Source organism: Gallinula chloropus (assembly GCF_964237585.1).
Source record: "Gallinula chloropus genome assembly, chromosome: 1".
NCBI lineage: Eukaryota > Metazoa > Chordata > Aves > Gruiformes > Rallidae > Gallinula > Gallinula chloropus.
Window position 1 is genome coordinate 115,075,204 of NC_140085.1, and position 13,048 is coordinate 115,088,251.

Genomic DNA, 13,048 nt, shown 5'->3' on the forward strand with positions numbered 1-13,048 from the left:
CCTGAGGTAGCGGTGCAGGAATTGCAGCCCGGTGCGTGTCCCGAGGTAGCGGCGGAGCTCCCGGACGGGTCCCCCCGCGGCGAGGCGGTGGCCGGGCAAGAGCCGGCCGTGCCGGCTGTGCCCACCGGGGACAGCGGCGGGACGGGGACCTGCTCCCCCGAGGGTGCGGCGGAGACCCCGGGCGGGACGGGCTCGGAGCAGCAGGCTCCGTCAGAGGCTGAGCAGAGAGACTCCGGCGGGAACGGCCCGTCGGGCGAGGGTCTGCCGGGAGGGGAGCCGACAGCGGCGGTCGCAGGGGTAGACGCTCCCGAGGGCTCCGCGCCTGAGAGGGCAGACCCCGAGGAGGCAGCGGTAGCCCCAACGGGGACGGAGCCTGAAGAGGCAGCCCCGTCGGGGATAGAGCCCGAGGAGGCATCTCTGGCAGGGACAGAGCCCGAGGACGCGGTGATGGCCCCGACAGGGACAGAGCCCGAAGAGGTGGAGGTAGCCTCGGTGGAGACAGGCCCTGAGGAGGCGGTGAGGGAGGCAGCCCCGGAGCGTGCAGACCCCGAGGAAGCTGTGGCAACAGCTTCGGCAGGGACAGATCCTGAAAAGTCGGCGGGGACAGACCCCGAGGAAGAGGAAGCGACAGCCCCGACGGGGACAAACCCCGAGGAGGCGGCGGGGAAAGACCTCGAGGAGGTGGAGGCGACAGCCTCTGCGGGGACAGACCCCGAGGAGGTGGTGAGGGAGGAGGCCCCGGCGGGGACAGACCCCGAAGACACCGAGGCGACAGCCCCGGCGGGGGGAGCCCCCGAAGAGGCTGTGAGGGAGGCAGCCCCGGAGGGGACAGACCCCGAGGAGGCGCCGGCGACAGACCCGGGGGAGAAAAACCCCGAGGATGCGGTGCAGGAGGCGGCTCCGGCGGGGGCAGTCCCCGAGAAGGCGGCAGCCCCGGAGGGGAGCGAGGTGGTTCCCGAGAGGAGCAGGGAAGCGGAGGCGGCGGTGCCGGTCGGAGGGGAGACCGACGGCGGACGCCGATCGCCGGTCGACCCCGACGGCGAAGACGCAGGGGAGATGTCGGGGTCTGAGGGGGGACCCGGTGCCCCGGCGGTAGCAGGAGCCGGGAGTGTGACCCCGGGGGCAGAGAAAGGCGGCGTGGCGGTGGCGGAGCAACGGGGACGGTCCCCGGCTCCCGAGGGCGGCGAGTGGGACGCTGCCGGTCGGAGCCTGAACGGTGTGCGGGGTCGGGAAGAGGATGAGGAGGACGAGACAGGCTCGCCAGCCGCCCTGGAGGAGGAAGAGGAGGATGAGGAAAAGCAGGAGCATGACATCTCCCTCTTCGTCAAGGTAGGATGTGTGGGGGCTGCTGGGGAAACCCGGGTTCATATCCGTGCCCTCCTCCACGAGTCCTGGAAAATCCTGCAATGAGTAGCATTTAAGTCTGGTAGGCAAAAGTCCAGCCTGGATAAGGTGATTTGGTTATTAACACCCAAAATAAACCTGCTTCCGGTTCCTCATTCCTTCTGCGGATGGCAGGTGGGATGGGAAGGGCTCCCCGTGCAGTGGCTGAAGGCTGACCCCTCGACCCTGGGAGCTGGTGGTAGACCACAGCCCAGAACTCCATGAAGCACAGACATGACCATCTAATTGGTTTGCCATCCAGTTTCCCCTGATGAGCCTTGTGCTGCATTATTTGAGGTTTCTCTAGGTTCAAATGGAAATGTTTTGCAGAGATCTCAGTGTTGGTGGACTTGGGGAGTTCCTCTTGTGCCCTCTTCACTGTGGGGCTTGGGCCCAGCAGCATCTATTGGGAATTGCTAGCTGTGACTTGGGACATAAAGAGTTCTCAAGGGCTTTTAAGATCTTCAGAATACAGTAAGAAAGGCACAAGGCATGTCATGGGGGGCTGAGATGGAAGAAAATGGAAAATATAATTTAAAATGTGATACTGGTATTTTCCAGCATGAACTGTGGCCAACATTTAGATAGTTAACCCAAAGTTTGACAAGGCTGGATTCAGAGAGTCAGTAAACTGCTCAGCAGTGTAGTATCCCTTGTAACTGGCCAGTTTGTGCATGTTTGGACAGGGCAGATTTAGGTTACAGGGAAATGGACAAAAAAAGAGAAAACTTAATTCTGGTATTTTATAGCACAGGGTTTTAGAGCTTCTTCCTAGCCTGTGGCTGGAATCCCACAAAAGTCAGTAGGACTCAGCAAGGAAACAGCATCTGTCCACAGAGAAAAAAAAGCAGATGTGAAATTTCTGCACATGGAAACCGCCTGAAGGAGTTTTTTCTTCCCTCTGACCTCTCTGGCCTAAATAAAGTGTGGAGCAGGGTGGGATATTTTTCTCAGAGTAGACCTAAATCTTAGGAACTAAAACTAGGGGAGAAGAAGGTGTTTGGTACCTTCTCTGCTACAAGCCAACCTCCCATGCAAATAGTGCACCTCCTGAGTTGCCTGAGGCTGCTTCTGTACCAGCTGGAATTAACAGTGAAAGAAGGTCTCCTTGCCAGCCCTCTGGGTGAGTGGGGTCGAGGGCTGAAGCAATGTTTATGCCTTGATTTATCCCACCTTAGCATAGGTTCCTTTGTTTCAAGGCTGCGCCTCCTTTGACATATTGTTGTATGAAGAAGGCTGAGGGATGCTCAGAGGCTTACAAATAGTAGTGCTGGATGGTGCCACACAGGAAAGATGAAGGCGTGTTCACCAGCATCCATCGTACTGATGCTCCCCAGCTGCTCCCCAGTTTAAGCAATTCCTTAGCTCACAGACTAGGATGGAGTCTGTGCTCTGAAGGCAGCTCCATACATCAGGTTGGTGTAAGGTAGCTGGATGGTGACACTGGAGTTGAAACCTCATGTTGTGTCAGACTGTAGGAACTATGGCTGCTGAACCTGGCAGAGGTGAGTCGTGGGCTTTCTGGCTCATGAGTCAACAGCGCCTGTACAGGGACGCTTCTGCAACTTTTTAAATCCACTTTTTATGCTCCTGTATCCATCAGGGCATGGCAGAGAGTGGCAGGGGCTAAAGTCACACAGGCTGCACGTGCATTACGGCACTTGGGTGTGTGCTTTATGGAAGAACATGGCCAAAATTAGAGCAGCCAATAATATGACTAAGAGCATCCGCTGCGAGCCTGTAGATACCAAGTATTAGGATCAAGCACGATTTTTGAAAATATTTGTGAATTAATAAAGACAGAAGATGGGGCATTTTTATGATTGACTTCGCGTTAGCAACTTCAGAATGCCTAGAAAACAACTCTGCTGCTTTTCCAATGATTTCAGTGGAGAACTGTTATAAAGCCTGAATATTTTACCTCACCTGGAGCTACAATTTTTTTTTTTAGCTGAGATTAGTATTTTTTAGTTAGAGACTGGTATGAGTTTCTCCTATTTCACGGAATAAAAAAATGCCTGCTGGAGTTCTCAGCATCCCTCCGTCCACAGGGAAGCGCTGGGGATGCAGCACTGGGAAATGAGAAGCACTTTGCTTTCCTGCTGCCAGGAAAGTTTGTGTTCCTGCTGCTTTTGCTGTCACCTGGAGTTATGCTTGCTATCTTTCTATCCTTCTCTTGGCCGTGGGAGAGTGGGTATAAAAAGAGAGAGACAGAAGTTCTCTATGGTGGCTTAAATAGGCTTTAAGAGTACACACAAAATGATGTGTGTCAGTAACTGCTGATCTGGTTTTGGTGGGAAAAAGGGGGAAAGTGGATTCCAAGTGGGACAGTGTGAACTCCAGTGCTTGGGGATTACTGAATGTTTGTATCATGTGGTCCACAGACATGGAGCTCCTTCCTGAGCGACTCAAGGGTTACCTAAGTGAGGTGATTCAGACTGAATACAAATGTTTCTTTTCAGCCCAAAAGCCTTCTCTTCACATGCATGTTTCTAGTGCAGGAGACAAACTCTCTTTTGCTATATTATGTCACTATTCTGTGTTCTTATGTTCTTCTGAGGTTTTGAAAGGAGGTGACGCTGATCTCTCTTATCCTTCTGCTGTGCTTCTCAGCAAGCTGCTTTCCCCAGGAAGCTGGGGGCTTCCTTGTAAATATATTGTCCATCAGCTCACTCGCCTTTTTGAAACCTCTATGTAAAACTCTACACTTCTGTAATACCACTAGGAACTGTTTAAAATACTGAGGTTATTGCCTGTCCTGTTCCTAATTACTTTATTGTGCCTACTTCTGTTCATTTCACCTGCCTGTTAATTTTTGGCTTACCTGTAAATGGCCAAGGTGGGCATTGTCTGCTTGTTGTCTGTGCCTGTGTGTGCAGTGCTAGTGACAGGAGTTCCACCCCGTGGTTTGGCAGCACAATGCAAATACAGAGAAATGTTAAAAGTATGTCCCGTATTAGGAGAAAACTCAGGTGAAAATAATATGGTGGTAGCAGTCGAACGGTCCTCGCAGTTTCCCTGCTAGGGAGCAGTGCACTAGGCTTAGCTAACTTTAAAGTACTTCTTAGTCTTTGTTATTCTCAAAAGGTTATTACTAAAACAGAAGCATCACCATCAGAAATAAACCTTTCAGGTACAGCTGTGTGGCTGGTGGTGTTTCTTGTTTTTACTGCGATTGATCAAGGTTATTCTTTCTTTAGAGGCTTTTTTTCTCCACCCTCTTCTGCTTCCTGCTGCTTTGCATTGGTTCATTTCACTTTGCAGGTATGTAGCTGTGAATATTACGTTTGCCCTGTGCCTCCCACGGTGAGGTGGGCGGCAAAGCTCCTGCTTACCTGCATGAGGATGGGTATCAGCAATTGGGCTTTTGAGCTGATTCGGGTTGCTGTGCAGTGCTGTTTAGTTTGAACTCAGCCACCCAAGTGTCAACACCTCATGCTACCTGAGATACTCTCGAACTTAGCAGGGCTAGCAGCAGCTGTGGGACATAATGTCCTTCAGGACCAGCAGCTCGATGCCAGACCGGTTACACCATGGTTTCTCCAAAGACAGCAGATATCTCTGGTTAGGCCATGGAGCTGGGCCCTCAGTGAAGCTGAACTGCGTAAGACTTTGGCTATAAGCCCAAGACCGTATCAAAATTGCTTTGAAGGCTTCACTGGGTGCTTACGTGATTTCAATTTTCCCATGAAACGGCAGGTACCATATAGTTCCTTTAGATAGTAATATTTGATAGTTTTTTTTTTTTTTTTTTTGAAGTCAAATATTAGCAAAGGTCATCCAGATACACTTTGTGATTGTTCCTTGGTAGTTCAGTTAAGCATACCTGACGCATTGGGTAGGACACCTGGGTGCTGAAGCTTGCTAGCTGGTCTTCTAAAGGCAATGGTGTAGGTATGCTTCTTTTTTTGTTTGTTTGGTTTGGGTTTTTTTGTTTTGGTGTTTTCTGTGGCAAAAGCCCTTTTTTTTTGTCAGAAAACATCTGTAAATGTCATAAATCTGTCTTGCCACTTCAATACAGTTAAACTCTCCCCAAAGTTATTCAGTTAACTTTAAGCCATTTAAACACTTACGTAGAACGTAAAAGTTTATTTCTAAGTGAAAATAAAAACTTTCCGAGGTTACCTATCAATCAGCTTTAATTTTGCCTACAGATAGAAAACTTAAACATGAGAATCACAACTGCAGATTTCATCATTCCGGAGATTTCTGGGGGTTGTGATTTATCTGTAAGTGTTGAACACATTTCGGCCAAACAACCCAGCTTAAGCACAAGGCCTTCTCTGAGATAGCTCATCTTCCAAAACAGTTCTTGCTCAGTTTATGGGTTAAATGGAGCATAATAAAAGCTGACCATGAGTCTGAGGTAATAGATTTTATCCAATAAAAAGTAATCGGCTTTATTCAGTGTTGTGACATTCTTAGTCTCTAAATCAAAGTCATTTGTTTACACTCAGAGGGTTATTTCATTCCTACCAGGGACCAAGGTTACTTTACTGATACAGAATTTCCTTGTGCCATTCCCGAGATGTGCTTGACTGACTCGACATACTTAGAGCTCTGCTGAGTTATCGAAACTGCTGATAAACAAGAAAGTAAAACTCTTGCTGTGGGTAGAGACGCAGGAATAGCAGGGGCTTGTTGTAACTGTGCCTCAAAGACCACGGGTAACTTATCTACCTTAAATGGCAATGGGTGTTTAGTACTACAGCATGAAAAAGAATCTCCTTTTCTGTGATGTGATGGATCTGTGGTTTATATATAGCCTACACTGAAAGCATAAATGGATTGTTCTCAAACTGAAACTCTGGGTTTTGAATGCTGTAGGTAGGAAGTCCACAGACGGCAGGAGCTTAGGGCCCTGCAGAAGCCCCGTAGCCTGTATGTCTGTTCAGTGGACTCCATGCTGTACCTGATGCTTCCCGCAAATAAACCATCACTGAGTGGGTATTTCTGCTTAACATCTTGATTTTTGCTCATTGGTGCAATCAGTCTGCAAATCAATTATATGAGTATGTATTATAAGGAGAATAGCTAACTATGAAAATCAAAGTAGGCAGGTGTTTACTGTCCCTCTTTGGCATAGATTCATTGTAGGAACCTGGTGTTTAGATGACTTCAGGAGGATGAAAGTAAAGACTTGTGTGCATAGAGTTACACTACCTTCGTATTTATGGATTAAAGGAGGTTTGGAGAGACATTTAGTTATTGGATATTTATCCAAGCAAAGGGAACCGCCCAAAACTTGCAAAAGGGGAGCACATTGGACTTGTGCAATGCTACAGAAGGACAAATTGCTATGGAATGAGCAGGGAAGCATTTGGTATGGTTTGGACAATAGTAGGAAACAGATGATTTCTCTTTCCCTTCTTTTCCCCCCATCCCTACCAGCACTGCTGCGTTTTGCTTACTGCCAAAATCCATGCCATATTCTCCCCAAGGAACACATCTGCTCCATTCTCTTCCCTCTCTGTTTTTCTCTTCTCCAGCTACATTTTGTGGACCTTCTTCAAAAGCAGGAGCTTTTCTCAGATGCCACATTGCAACCTCTATATTCCTGTGATTTTTTTATTACACGTCGTTTTCCTCCACCATTCTTCCTGATATTCTGTGTTGGCAATGAGACCTCTCTGCTTTTATAACAGAGCAGTTAAGACAGATACCCCAGAACAAGGGAAATATAATTCAGGAGAAAGCCTTTTCCCTGAGTGGAGCACGAGCACCGTGTAGGCTACATCTGCTACATCGGAGCAGCGCTGGTCAGGACTGAGCCTTGTGGGGCGGCCCAGCCAAACCAGCACAGCCCCGCTCTGCTGGCTGCTGGTTCCGTAGCTGTTTGTGTGGAGATCTGGGTTCTTTGACTGTGTTCACCTGTACAAAAAATACCGAATCACTGGGGGGGTGTTTGTTCAAAGACGTTTCGCTGTCCCGTTCCCAAGACTGTGGTACAAAGCAGGAAGCTGGCTCCATTCCCATGGGTATTTGCCCTTCTTTTTTTCCTTCTTTTTTTTTTTCTTTCCTCTTTCAGCTGGAATATGGCAATTTCGGGTTCCCTAATACAGCTTAAGAGGAACTGGCATTACAAATTCCTTTCATAACTCTTCAGGTTATTGTGCATGCCGGGTGCACCTGCAGCAGTTTTTCAGGGAGCTGAGTCTGCTTCAGCAGCCTGCAATAAAACCGTGTTCGTGAAGCTTTGCTTTAAAAGGCAATAATATATTTGAGCTATGCAAATTCTTTTGAATGTGCAATCTTTTACATTTTAACTTCTTGGCCATTCTGGGTGTCACCTTTTTTAGAGCTCAGGCTGCTAAAGAAACGAGATTCCTTGGAGCAGCTGACTAAAGAATAGCATTGAATAGTCTTGCTGCTCTGCTTCTGGAGGGATGCTTAACAAGCAGTAGTGTGCTGTTCATGCCAGTGTCAGTTCTGACAACTTGGAGTCCAAGTCCCATTCCAGAATGACACAAGCGAACAGATAGACGTAACTGATCAGAATTGTGAAGTTGCATCTTTCTGGCCATGCTTTGGAAACCCCAAAACTACATGTAGACATAAGATCATACAAGCCATAAGCACCTATTTATTCCCAGCGTGGCTGCAGGTCTCTGCTGTTTGCAGGCATGCTTTAGGCAAAAACCAGTTTTGAAATGAACAACTTCAAACCTCCACTGCTAGACCTTTTCCTATTTTTATTTACTCTCAGCACACTGCTTCAGTAAAGCACCTCACCATGTGTTTTACTTTAAGCATAAGCTTAAAGTCACGTGCTGTTTAAGCCCTTCGCTAAACAGGGGATGCTTTCCTGATTCAGTCCTGGGGCATGTCCTGTGCTTCTCGCTGGCTGAAATCATCAGAAACTTCTGATGAGACCAGCCTGCTGCCCCAAATTCAGCCACACTGTCTCTGCTCCTGGAGTTTCCTCTTCATCAAAAGGCTGATCTTACCTGTGATCATCCCGGAGCAGGGGTGAGGATTGCAGCTTTCCTTTGTCTGCTTTCTGCCTTTTGTCCCTGGCTGTCTGAACTGAATCTTCATGTCATAACGCCTGGTGGAGAGCTCCAGCCTTCTTCAGAAATGCTGGTGGCTGCCACAGGAGGTGGCTGTCCTGCAGCTGTGCCAGGGAGCTTTCATGTGGTCTGTCCATTTTGTTTGAGGCTTGATTCCTGTTTGTGTATAGATGAACAACAAACCAGCCTGCAGGGCTCATGGCATTTACAAACATAAAACCTTAGAGTGTGGTGAATGATCTTCTGGGCGAAGGGAGGAAAGGGATTTGGTCAATTAATTGAAAAATGTCAAGTTATTAATAACTGAGGTGATTTTTTGTGAACGGTCTTTTAAATAAAAATTAAGTTTTTTGAGGAGATATCATTACCTGTCAATGTTAGGTCTAGATTCATTCACAAGGGGTTTAGGCACAGTTACCAAAACAGTGGTGGCAGCAGTAGCTGCATCGTTAGTCCTCTACTTAGGACCCGGATGTGGGATGCAGGTAACTGGGGTTGTGATGCTACCTGGAGAGTCAGTGACAGGTTAGTGTGCACCCCTCAGCCAAGCCAGTGCTGTAGACACGGAGCTATTCCTGGTCTCTCTTCGACACCCATGAGGTTTAATTACCTGCAGAAAAGGAGTCAGAAAGATCAAATGTGAGGAGCCAGGAATATCCAGCAACTGTATGGTTAGGCAACGTAGGGCTCATGTGCCGTTACTTCCTTTTGTAGCAATATGTAGATGTCAAATAGTATTCAGTAGCCTCTGGATCCCACTGGTGTGGGAATTGCTTGTGGAAGAAGGGATGTGTTATGTGCTTTGAGAAAGCGGAACGTGGCAGGCTTTGGAAAGATTGGAAGGTGTTGTGTCCCTTTCCCAGCATGGGTGTTACAAGCCATGCCCAGTCCACTTGCAAATCTGGATTTTGGTTTTTATCAGCATCCCTAGCAGCAAAAATAAACTGGTTTGTGTTGATTCAGCCTTTCTTACAGTCCTGTGCTCTTTATTGTGTGGATCCATGCAAAACTGAATGTGTGGCTATTTTGTAAAAGTTAAATTCACTTCTGTGAAGCAGAAGTGATAATGGGAATTATAAATATGACTGCACTTCTTCAGGATGCTTATCTCAGCTGAAGTCACTTTGGCTTGGTAGCTGCATGCTTTTTAGCCAGAGCTGGGACCCTCCTCTTAATTCAGAGACAGTAAAGGCAGTAAGGTAGTGAAAGGAAGTATTAGACATACTTTATGGAAGAGGAAATGAAGCACAAAGACTTACTGCTGTGCCACCACTTGCTGTATTCTCTGCATCTCTCTAAGAGGTCCGCTGTTTCTTTTTAAAGGTAAGGAATGGCATGTTCCCCTGCCTCTGCCCAAAGAGCATAAGTAAATACCATGTGAAGGTTACAGGATTGTTTTCTTGCTCAGGTAACAAAATGTGGCGCTGTGATAAGGACCTCTATGCATTTCCATTTGCAGTGTCTGATTATTTACTGATTAAACCCCCAAACAAGCTGAGTGACTTGGTCCTCGTCACTTTCAGTCACACCTGCCCTGTCAGCGGTAAAGTGTTTTAATACCCTCAGAGAAATTTTTAGCTTCTCAAAGCAAAAAGCGACAGTCTGTGCAGCCTGCCACCCCCTCCACCATCAGAGGCTTTCCCTGGGCAGGAGGGTGCCTGTTGCAGCCTCCTCACTGCAAGCATCCTGGGGCTGGCATGCCAGCCGGCTGCGGGATGTGCTGTGCGCAGGGAGATGGTTATTGTAAAGTCTCACAGGCAGGTTTCCCCTCCTCAAATTTCAGCATATATTTTAATATGCAAAATAGACTATAAATGTAATGGTTACAAAGTAAGTTACAGCAGGACTGGAGTCACCAACACACGCCTTTTCCCAGGTTGCTCAAATGGGATAGCTGCAGAGCAGTTAAACATTTACTCAGATTTCAGAAACTTTCTCATTTGCAGCTTGGAGAATCATTGACATTTACCTGGCAGTCGTTTTTGAAATTATTTTTTTAAAGCTATTAACAGGACCACAGCTTTTTGTGAAAAATCAAGTCTCTTTCCATGATGCTGGCATATGAAACTCAAAGCAGGATCCAAATATACCCTAGAGACTTCAAGATTTTGGATCACATGTTGTCTACAGAAACAAACGTGCTACCAACATCGGCCTTCTTTTTGCCAGGAGCACTGCTGGCTCCAGGGGCTCCCTGGGGGCTGGGACCTGAGGGATGGTCTTCATTTGCAGGAATATCTGTGTTATAGCTGTAAATACTAGGGCTGATTGGTTTGCAGTATGATCTGTGAAGCATATCTTTATTTGTAAACTGACTTTTAATGAGCAATACCATGTTTATCACAGCTTCCTAAAGCCTGTGAATGGAAGAGGTGGGGAGAGAGCAGGGTGAATAGCCTTGAATTTGAATTTATACAATAAAGGAATAGAATCCAGCCCCCTCTCTGTCAGGCTAATGGGGTTTTGCTGGTATTTGTGCCCAGTTTCTAACTGCTCTTTCAGGATGTGCCTTTGCCAGTTCCCACTGGAGCTGACAGGCTTTTTAATGTAATATTTTACCTGGTCATCTGAATTATTTTCTACTTGGACAAAAATATTATATTTCTAAGATGAAAAAAAATACCCAACCCCACACCAAAAACCCAATATTCATCTTTCACCTTCACCTCTTGATTTAAACATCCGACTTAGGAATACCACTGGCAAATTATTTTCTCACTCAATCAGTTCACCAAGCCTTCACCGGCTGCTCCTTGAAGCTGCATAAAGCAGCTCATTTACTTGTTTGTTTCTTACTTATTTACTTGTTTGTTTGCCACACAAATCACAGGCATTTCGTGTGTGCGTATAGTTTTTGCATTTAGATTGAACCAGCATGGCTGTGTGTCGCAGGTTAAGTATCATATGGGGAAGTGTAAAGCAGGATGTGTCACTGAAATGCCAGCTAATCTGTTTTTCCCAGACCTATAATGTGTTCGAGAATATAATGCTCTTTTGTAAGTAATTCCCTGTAAGAATTTAAAAAGGATATAAGATTTTTTTTTGTCTCCCTGTAGAATGTTCAGTTGGTGCCTTGCCATGTTATTAAATACGGATTAGAAATAGCATTGAGGTATTTAAACATAATTCTGGTAACAGGATAAATAGCTAATAGCATTTGGTTTGCTGCTTGTGCGCTTGTGACCGGGTAATGTTCCCATTAACACAAACACAGACGGCTCCAGCTCTGCAGGCAGGATTCATGGCAGAAGGAAATCTGGGGTTTTGAAGGAGTTGGTGTAAGACACAGCCAGTGATCTGTGTGTGGCTGGGAGGTGTTTCCCAACCCTGCTTGTCGCCCACCTTCTGTTAAAAGGCTCTCGCTTTTCGGAGACTCCTGGTGGGGGTTTCGAAAGTAATCGTGAATCTTACAATTAAAGAGTGGATAAGGGGAAGTGATCATTTTGAGGGCTGTGTATTTTTGTTAATGGGCTGGCATATTTCTGTTGTGGTTCAAAAGTGTTCAACTAAACTGAGGAGGGGAGCGGGGGCACGTCTGCAGCCATTCCCCTTTGCCTCTGCCTAAATCCTTCTCTTCTGAATAAGCCCACTGATTATTTATTTAGTTTCTTACAAGTGACTGTAAACAGTAAAGTGGCTTCTGTTTTGGAGGAGTGGCAATGATTATGTACATGGCACTGAAAAGCCTCAGTCGCTGTGCATGAGTGTTACACCTATCATTCATTATTGTCATGGACTAATAAAGCAGGCAAATAGCAGTGACTGAAAGTAATGTTATTTTGAGTATAATGCATGTTACATGACAATTGCTGTGTAGGAGAGCAGTTTCCCTAAACTGGACAAGATTTATTTAAACCCTGCTAAATTGTAGCTGAAGTTTCTGCAGTCTTCATTAGCCACCTGGTAATTTTCCTGTTTAATTTTACATTTAATTTGCCTCTGTTCTTCCTGCCAGGCACAGTTCCTGGAAGCTTGCTTGTCACCGACATCTAAGTAAGCCTTGCAACCTCAGAGATAAAGAAGTAATAATGCATTGATAATTATGATGCGATAAAGTACTATTTGTTGAAGTAATTTTCCAGGCTGTTTTAGGAAAAAAGTAAGCAGTCTCAAAGGTTACTGTATCCATATATTCTTGCAGGGGGACTAGGCATCTAAAAACAGTAGAAAGGACATGTACTTTGCCTTAAAGTGTTTAACATCTGGCCAGGAGAAGGCTGTGCATGATGGCCGCTTTGAGAATGGAAACCAGGGAATACACTGAATTTTGCCCAGCTCCCTACCAGAGCTTGCTGGCCCCCCTGTCCCGTGGTGCCTGGCTGCATGAGGTGTGGCATGGGAAGCTCTGCAGTCCACTTCCCAGCTCAGCATCCCTCAGGGATAGAGTGCAAGACAAGTACTTCCCTCCCCTCAAACCCAAAGCAGCCCCCCGAGAAACTTCTTTCTGATGCCCCCCAAAAGTTGGTGTTGCCACAGGAGCATCCAGCTCCCCTTTCCCCCTCCCTGCATGCAGTGTGAGAGAGATCTGCTTGTGCACACAGCCTCTTTCAGACAGCTCTGCTTTGTCACTCAAACTAATTATTAATTATTCAAGCAAAGTGTCGTCAGGCTTGTGAAGCAATGGATTGCTTTTGCATTATAACCACAGACATCCT

The 13,048-nt window shown here is 46.8% G+C and overlaps 1 protein-coding gene across 1 annotated transcript in view; it reads left to right on the plus strand.

The window, feature by feature from the left end:
* The window catches only part of CLIC6 (chloride intracellular channel 6), a gene marked incomplete at its 5' end in the record, with an annotated part of 32,906 nt that overhangs the window by 543 nt on the left and 19,315 nt on the right, over window positions 1-13,048 (plus strand). The window contains one exon of the mRNA XM_084269966.1: window positions 50-1,329. Within this exon, the coding sequence (XP_084126092.1) occupies window positions 50-1,329 (1,280 nt within the window). The remainder of the gene's footprint in view (window positions 1-49; window positions 1,330-13,048) is intronic.